The sequence below is a fragment of the Lonchura striata genome, chromosome 1A (assembly GCF_050655825.1).
Source record: "Lonchura striata isolate lonStrDom1 chromosome 1A, ASM5065582v1, whole genome shotgun sequence".
NCBI lineage: Eukaryota > Metazoa > Chordata > Aves > Passeriformes > Estrildidae > Lonchura > Lonchura striata.
The window spans coordinates 19,548,811-19,558,053 of NC_140741.1; the positions used below are offsets into that span (position 1 = coordinate 19,548,811).

Genomic DNA, 9,243 nt, shown 5'->3' on the forward strand with positions numbered 1-9,243 from the left:
AGTCATAGCTTTGGTGGGTATGATTTTTCTAGGATGTCTCCAAGAATGACATTGAGGAAAGAAATTGCAGGAAGAACCAAACCCTGTTGTTGTTTTGCCTGCTGTGTAATAAGAAGGTAGCTAGCTTGCCTTTGCAGCAGTTAACAGAGCTTGTGGTTGAATGGGAATGTGACATTGGGTCCTCTGAATACGTAAAATCTTTCAATGTTTCTTTCCCATCCCTCAGAAGTTCTTCGTCTGATATTTGTGCATTGCAGGCTTCCCTACTGAGTCAAAGGATGTAGATGCTAAGGGAGAGAGTGCACAAGTCTACCTCTGCCAGCAAGAGGGAACCTCGCAGAAATGCAGCATCCTTCTGTGTCTATCTGCTCCTCATGCTTCGTAAATGTGCATTGGTGTGATGTGTCTCACTGCTGGTTTCTGTACTTTGGTCTAGGGGTGAGACAGCATTACATAAGGCAGCCTGCCAGCGCCACCGCGCCGTCTGCCAGCTCCTGGTGGATGCGGGAGCCTCTCTGAGAAAGACAGACTCCAAGGTAACGCAGCTCCATCAGCCACCTACCCAGCCCTGCAGCCCAGCCAGAGCGTCCGGCCCCGCAGTTTGCATGGCTGAGGCTTCCTTGTGTGCGCCAAGGGCAGCTCCTTTTAAGCCAGCTAATTTTATAGAGAAAACTGTATTGATTTTAACAAACACAAGAGACTTCAGTTCAGGCCCCAACATGGGTCACTGTCGCCATAGAGAGAGCTTGGCCTCAAACTATTCGGTGCATTGGGTGTGAATGAGACATCTCCATAGCACAGCAGTATCCTCCTCCTGTGTGGTCACAGGAGAGGCCTGTGGGCAAGGACCACCTGCAGGAGCCTTGGTTTCTGATTGCACAGCATCTGTGAGGCTTGATTATTGTGGCTGACTTGCTTTGTGAGGATGGCTTACTATTTTCTTTTGCTTTGGCTTGCCCCTATGCTCACTGGCGTGACACTAACCACAGCACTTTCTTGGTGTATTCTTGCCTGAGAAAGAAATCTGGGAAAAATGAAATCCAGGGAATATTCTGTCATTACAACAATCTGATTGCTTAGGAACATGGTCCAGAAGCTTGCCTCTCTGGAGTTTCTGAGCACAAACACCCTGTGGTCAGCAGCTTGAGAGTGAGTTGGTTCTCTGGACTCCAGAGTCAGAAGCACCTTTGCTTCAGCCAGGCAGTCAAAACCAATTTCTGCCTTCTTGGGCTCTCTAAGGTAGCCTGTAATGGGAAGAGAAGTCATCTATGATTCTATCATCTCATGTTAAGATGGCAGAATTGTACATTGCAAAAAGCTTTCTGAAACAGATCAAATCCAGACGAGTGGCTTCTGACTTGTTAATAATCTTGTGCCTAGAAATCATCAGTTGTTCTAAATGTGTTAGCACAAGACTTTCTCTTCGTGTTTCCTATTTACAGGGTAAGACCCCTCGTGACAGGGCTCAGCAAGCTGGTGATCCAGATCTGGCCTCCTACCTGGAGAGTCGACAAAACTATCAAATGGTTTCCCACGAGGATCTAGAGACAGCAGTCTGATGTCTGAACATGTCCAAGAGGATCCCTGGAAATCTCGAGACTGCACCTGAGGCACTCGGGCATCGGGTGAGGAAGAAACTTGTGGAACCCACGTGTCTCTCACTCTCCAGGAAAATACCTGAGGACATGCCACCAGTTTCTAAGGGCTACTGAGTGTTGCCACGGAACAGTTATGTTCCATAAGTTAGCCCATGATGGATGAGGTGGGACACTCAAAGGTCTGTGGAATCCATAGGCCACGAAAATTTACCTTTATTGCTTCCAGCAAGTAGCATGAACTTCTCCCATGTTCATCTGTATAATTTATTAAAAAGAAAAAAAGGAAAGAGTCAAGAGTGTGTGGGGGAACAAAATCCAAACAAACTGGTACATTGAGCCACCCAACCAGGCTCTCCTCCATCCTTACAGTTTCCTGCATTGCTTTTATTCTCCTGTTTCCCTCACTTCTCATCAGTTAAATATTACCTGTTATCTCTGTGTTGTCTTCACAAATGGTCAGGCAGTATCAAAATGTTTGAGGAGCTCTGGATGCCCTTAAGAAATATTCAGTGTTTTTACTGGCTACATTCCCTCCCCTGCCATCCTCTGTATTGTCAGTAGCCAGCCCCCTCGGAGTTTCCTTGCTTTTGGAGAGGATGCTGCTTATTGCCTTGTTTCCCAGGGTTTGGGGCACAGTCATATTTACAGCAGTGACAAAACCCAACCTCATCGTTGCTGGGCATACGGTTACGGTATCCTCACAAGACAGGCATTTGTATGGAAAGGAGTTCTATGGGATTTACCATGCTGAATGGCAGTGCAGAAGGTCACCAGGAAGGTTTATCATATCATTCTTGTGCGTGTAATGGTTGACCCAGTTCTTCTCAGGTTTCAGGCCTGAAAGAAGTTGATAGCTGTTCTTTACTTCTGAAAAAATGGGTTTTCTACTGGGGAGAGATTTGTGCAAGACTGAGGGAATTCCAATGGACTCAATGACAGACCTAGTACCCTTTGCAGCACAGCCAGAGGGAGGAAGGAGCCTTGGAACACCAGCAGCCAGCCTGGGCTCACTGCTGCCAACAGACAAATGGGCCTGGTCACATCGGGAATGGGAAAACCTTCTTTGACTGAACCTGTAAACTATCTGATTTTTCAAGGGAACCAAGTTTTGGGGAGTCTGTCCCTGGAGAAAGATAAGCAGCAGCTCTTTGCCTTGTTACCCATGATAGGTTTGAAATGTAAAGCTTAGCTGCTGTAAAGGCCAGCTGTGTCTTCTGCATTCATCTGTTCTCTGTCTTATAACCATAAAAGAAGAGAAAGAAAAGAAATACACAGGCATAAATAAAATGTTTCATCTTTGGGTTTCCAATTGCTACAGATATCTCAGTTGACAAAATAGCAGAGCTTCCACTTCTACTTTGTCAGACCAGTGCCCATGAAGACACTCATGGATGACTTTTGACATAACTCTTGCAATACATTTTTGAATTTTGCTTTGTTGTTTGATTCGAAAGATCCACCAGTGTTTGTTTTCACATCCTTTGCCAGGGGTAGCTCTCTGATAGATGTTGATCTTTGGGGTTACATACATTTGGAAACCATGAAAATAACTCAGGTCATTATCCAGATAAGTTTTTCTTCTGTGGTAGAAGTGGAGAAAATCAAATGAATGCTTTTTTTTTTTTTTTTTTTAAAGCACGAGTGATTGTTGTGGTAGGGAGTGGGGAGCTGAACAATATATTTTAATTTCTTTTCCTCTTTTCAAAGGTTCATTTGATATGGGCAAAATATTTCTTTAGTATTTCTTCCTCTGGAAGGAAACTATATATATTTGTAATCTATAGATCAATGGCAACATGAAATGTATTTTGTCTTATTTTCTGTCTTTACCTTTCTCATTTGAAAAATAAAATATGAAAGCCAAATTACTTCCCTTGATAATTATCCAGGGGCTTGTGGAGAAAATGAGTGTGTGTATATATTAGAACAGAATTTGGCAACTGTTAAAATAAAAACTCAGAATATAGTTTTGGTGTATGTGATATTTCCACAAGGAAAAATCCTCACACTGTTGTTTCATGGTAGGCCTTGCATCATTTCCCAGCTGTGAGAAAAGACATTACTGTGATATTTCTATACATTTGATGAAAACAACAATTATGTTATCATCACTTTCATCTTTTGGTTTGCTTTACTGATCTGAGAAATGGAGGAAGTTTCAGTAGTACAGGAGCTTGGCTCTGTCCTGTGCTGAGGCCAAGCTGAGTATGGTCACTGAGCTTGGGAGAGCTCCCTGATCCTTTAGTCCCATGAAGCAGCTTGCTTTTATTACAGGTAGCCTCCAGAGGCCAGATGTGGATTATGATAAGGGACCTGCTTCTGGTCCCTCTGTCCCCAGTTGTCCTCCCCTTGTCAGTTCATCCCTGGTACCCAGGAGGTGCCTGCAGCTGTGGCTGGCTCTGGAGCAGCTTGGCAGGATGGGCAGATTTCCTGAGCAGTTTTGTGCCATTTGGACTGCTCAGAGGAACTCGGAGCACGCAAGAGAGCGTGGCTTGCCTTTTTCACCGAAAGCTGGAGTGCAATGGTACGATCAGAGTGAGCCTGGAAAGCTGCCTGTGCTGTGTGCTCTGCAGGAGACTGCTACTGTATGATTAAAACAGCCCCTAGCACTGGAGGCAGGACAGGAACAGGCTGGATGTGGTGCCTTTAACGTTGGAGGTGTCCCGAAATGCTGCACACGTGATGCGCTGGGTACTGGGGGTGTTTGCTGTCTGCAGGTAACAGAGCACATCTGTTCTTTTCCACAACGGCTCCTGCGTGGCAAGGAACAGCAGAAGTTGGTTCACCGAGGGCAGTTTGGGACCAGGACTATTCCTTAGCCTTTTCACATGTGGTGGGATTACCAGAAGCAGGCAGACTGCAGCGGTTAAAGGTAACTCGTATATATGGAATCTTTGGAGCACTTGGGTTCTAGATTAGTTACAGTACAACTGTGCCTGCATTGGGCAGGGCCCAAATTCCAGCATGAAGCTGGGAGTCCACCTAAGTGACATGTAAAACTTTTCCATTTACTAAAGCATCTGTTCAGTGGCTGTGTCTCTTAATGTGTGTATATTACTATATACATGTATATTTATAAATATCAATATGCATGTATATAGGTGCACACATACACCCACACTTGAAATTTTGTCGTTTGAATGACAAAGCCCTTAGGGATGCTCAGCTACTGAGATTGCTGGACTGACAAAATGTCATTTTCCATTTTAATTTGTTATTAAAGGGAAGCTTTTTCAGTAGAACTGAGGAGCTTCCATATTGTTCCATTGTATTGGTTTTACTATCTCACTTTGTAGTAAAATGGAGAGAAAGAAAGTATTTATAATGTTGATAAAATAAACTTAATTTTGTAATTTAATAGCATCAGTTACTCTTATTATTTAATGTTTCAAGGCTAAAGGTATCTTTTCTGTATTATTCAAGGCATGATGATGTAATACTTTTTTTACTCATTATAGCATAGAATGGCAGTGGACAGGGGCACCTTGCACTAGACCAGGCTGCTCAGAGCTCCATCTAAGCTGACCTTGAACACTTCCAGGGATGGGTCATCTACAACTTCTTTGGGCATCCGTCAATACTGTGAGATGTGAGGCTGCGTTTTTACTTATGTAAAACAGAGGTTCAAGGCAAATTTTGCCTGTTACAGACAGGTGTCAGACTCCAGTGGCTCTTTCACCAGTTCATATGGTGTCTTGCTTGTCTGTTTTTATGCACTTTAAGATGTTCATAGGTGTTTTTGCTGAAAACCAAGGTGCTTTCACTCTTGCTTTTCCCCAGCAGCAGTAGAATTGCTCAGTCCCAACTCATGGTGCCGTAGCCTGGCTGCTACATGAGGACTGTCATACAGAAGAACCATAGACAAAGAAAATAGTACAAAATTGATGTTTTGTTGCTACTGATCTTCCCAGGTGTATTTGCTGAGCTGGTACTGTTGTGTAAGAATAGATGGAGGACATAGTTTTTCTGGTGGTGTGGCTGTGGGAGGTTTGTTTCAGTAATATTTCATGGCTCTTTGGTTCACTTTTGTCTTTGTTTTTGCTGTGGCAGTGAAACATATGGTAGTGAAAGTTTCTAACACAAATTAATCTAGAAAGAGGCTGTTTCCCTTTCAGCCATCCCAGATGCCTCCTGTGGGATCTGCTTATGTGTTGACCCTTCCAGGATGACAAAAGTATGTTAACATGATCTGTCTCTGAGGTATGAAATGGGCAAGATACATTGGTAGCCTCAAGTTTTCTGAGAGTTTAATAGTAGTCAAAAAATATATGGACATGCTGGAAATTTAAATGCTTCAAAAAAGCCCCAAGGAAATTCTGTCCTTGTAGTTTATCTACTACAAGAAAAAAGCAATTCTTTGTGCAGATCCATTTGAGGTGTGTCATTTTCCTTCTCCCACTTTTTGCTTTTATTGCACCAAACTAACATCTATAAGAAGTATTTTATTAGACTTGTTTTTAAGCTTCCTACTAGCAACATTTTGACCTCCATTTTACCTATTCTTTTCCATTAATAAGATAATGTTTCCTCTTTGTATTTTCCTCAGTGAATCTGAGCCAAAATTACACTGGGTTATTAACTTCCTAATTAGTCTAAAGCATCAAATGCGAGTATCTTTGGACATTTCAGCAGTCCTGGAAACAGCTTATATTCCTGTGCCTTTCTGGATGCATGTGAAGCTGCAGGAAACAGTATTAGAGTGCTCACTGTGGTACTCATCATCTCTTTTTCCTTTCTTAACAACTATTTTTCTTAGCAATATGCTGCTACAGCCTCAAATTCCATGATCTTCCTGCCAAAATCTGTTGACCGCAACAGCAACGCAGTGATGTGGTGCTAGCTACTCCACGTGGCCACAGCAAGTGACCAAGTGCTTTTAGCCCAGGTTCTGCCGTGGCACTGGACATCTCTGGAGTGGCTGCCTGAGAGCCCTGCAGGCACCAGAGCTCAGGGGCTTCCCCTGCCCGGCTGTTTCCAGCACCTCTGCCCTGGTGGTGCCCACAGAGAGTGGTGTTCTCTCATCCCCTGCACATGTGCGCTGGAGCAACACCCCCTGTCTTGGCCAAGTTATTTCCTGGCCCACATATGGTGCCATTTGTGCAAAAGGGGAAAATTCCCTCCCTCGGGCCTTGATCACACCAGTAAATTCATTACATTTGACTTCTGTGATTAGGCAGGCTTAGAGCTGAATAACCTTACTGTATTCAGCCATCAGAGTGCATCTTGTCTCCTGCCTTATTTATAAGGTGCCACATTCCAGTCTCAGCTGCAGTTTCTTGTTTCCCTGACTGATTTAAAAAAACAACAACAACAAAAAACCCAAACCAAGAGACCGAAAGCCCAATCCATCCTATGCAGTACACATGTATCTAGTTACCCAGAGAGTGGGGAAGGCAGGCAGATCATTTAAAAATCTCCTCACTCTGAGGTGACTTCTAAAGTCTGAGCAGAAGGAAGCCTTGCAACAAAAGCATTTGTTTCAATATTAACACATCTATATTTCAGGAAATAATTTGATGCTAAGTCCTGTTAAAACAGTCAGCTTAGATCTCCTGTGTGTCAGGGATTTGGGGAATCTAAGGAGGCAGAAATTCTCTTGACAGACACATAAAGGTAGGTGAATGCCCAAAAGAGCAAAAAACCTGCTTTCTTCAAAAATCTGTTTCTATTTTGCCACCCTCATCCACTAGAATCGGAGCCCTGATTTGGGAATGCTATTTCAGAGTTCACCAATATTTTAACAGCCTCAGCATTCATATGCAAAGTATATAGAAACGGTAGCATTTCAAAATGCAAGAAAAAAAAAAAAAAGCCCTATTTCTTTGAGCAATATAATATTACATATATAATTGCCTCATCTCTTGCCAGCCTCCTTTTGCTGGTGAAGTGCCACACCTGGCTCTTCAATTAATCCCTGTCTGGGAGGCTGCTTGCCGTGTAGCCCAGCAATCCAATGCCAATGCCAAAGTGCTGCTGCAATTACCTAACTACTAGCACATGAACCATGTGAAATTCATTTCTTAGTGTTGCTCTTCATTTCAATGAGAAAAATGCCCTTCTGATTCCAGCTACTTTCAATTTCCACTCTTTTCCTCAACCTGTGGTCAAAAAAGGTAGAATGTAATCTCTGTTCCTACAGAATCCAAATCCTGTCTAGGAACTGTGCAAATCTCTTAGGTTTGTAGGTGTGGAGAAAAAGCTCAAGAAGCTCTTGAGTCTGATGGAGCAGACATGAGTGATTTCTACTTGGATAATTAGGCTTTAATAAGCAGTCCCACTTTTCTAGGGCTGCTTTTCCTGTGTGGCATTCACATAAAAAATGAAAATTACAAAATTAGAAAAGCAAAGGTAAGCTGGCCCTGGGAATGGGGAATTCTACAGAATGGCTTCCATATGCATTGCTCTTTTCTAGATAGGGGGTTGCAATACTACTTCTTGAATGACACTGTAATGACTAATTATGTATCAATATTAGATGTATCTAATTTTAATAGTGAGGTGGGTGCTCACTGCATCCAATATTTATGTCACCCAGATGCAGAGGTATTCCTGCCCCTGTAGAAACCACCAGACAGTCTGGAGAGGGACACCCTTCAGTTTGCAAAGCTTGAGGCTCTGTGAAGTGAGACATGGGTCCTAAGGTGAGCAAGTTCAGCCCTCCCTGCTCCTTAGCCATGCTGGAGGCTTTCCTTCCAAACGAATGGAGGCAATGACACATCAAAATAAATATTTGCTGTAGGTCACAAAGTGAGTAGCTGTTCTTCTTCTCCTGTCCCCTGCTTCAGCCCTTTTCCAGGACCATGTTTATTTCCCTTCATCAGAATGGGAAATCTGTTGGTGTTGCCTGTTTCACTAGAAGATGGGTGCAATTGTGGTTGTCATCCATGGTCTTGCTACTGTAGTAGCCTTTATCTGCATGGCACAAGGGAGGAGTACAGTCATGGCCAAGCTAAGGAAAAAAGTAACCTTGCTGGCAGCTAATGACAGGAAGGAAATAGAACATAATATTATTTAAATTTAATTTTAAGTATTCTTCAGTGCTCTTTGCTTTTCCTTCTTTTCTTCCCCTCCCTTTTAGGGTTTCTGAAGTCTTTAATCTTTCATTGCCTCTTATTGCCTTAGTTGATTCTACCTTCATTTGTGACTGGAAAGGTCAAAATCCTGCTCATGTGCTTACCCTTGGGATACTTCTGCTTGACCAGTCACAAATGGTTGGATCTCCTCTGACCGTGTACAGACATGGGTAGGGAATGCTGAAATTCTCTGTACTAGGAATGAGCTGGATGTGCAGTACTAAAGGCTCCTCTGAGGGCAGTAATGCCCAAGTTTTAGTCTAAGGATTAAACAGGTGGAAAGTAGGATGGACTTGGGTTTTTCATACCTGAGGGCTCGATTTCAGCCTTTCCAGACTTAGTTTTAATATCATTAGAAAAATTCTTATGTCTATTGTTTTTTGTTTTTTTTTTTTGTCTACTCTCATGTTTCTTCCCCTTGTGATTTTCCTTTTAAAAAAATCTTTGCCTGGGCAAGTGTAATTTTGTTGCTCTGTACTTATGCTTTCAAGAAGAGGCAGCTGCTTCCAACTGGCAAGCGAGCGTGCTGGTCTCCCATGCAAAATGGCTGGCTTTGCTACTGTACAGTTTTC

At 43.0% G+C, this 9,243-nt stretch overlaps 1 protein-coding gene across 8 annotated transcripts in view; it reads left to right on the forward strand.

Annotated features, from left to right (window-relative positions):
• Positions 1-3,564, forward strand: part of DGKI (diacylglycerol kinase iota) — a 203,213-nt gene extending 199,649 nt beyond the window's left edge. For 5 of the 8 annotated variants that reach the window (XM_085568617.1, XM_077783351.2, XM_085568618.1 and 2 more), the window contains 2 exons: positions 437-536; positions 1,443-1,885. In XM_085568617.1, the coding sequence (XP_085424743.1) occupies positions 437-536; positions 1,443-1,559 (217 nt within the window). In that variant the 3' untranslated portion in view covers positions 1,560-1,885. Of the gene's footprint in view, positions 1-257; positions 396-436; positions 537-1,442 lie in introns of those variants that run through there. The other 3 variants (XM_021552019.4, XM_021552020.3, XM_085568620.1) reach the window with 2 other exon arrangements.
• Positions 3,565-9,243: the final 5,679 nt, after the last annotated feature.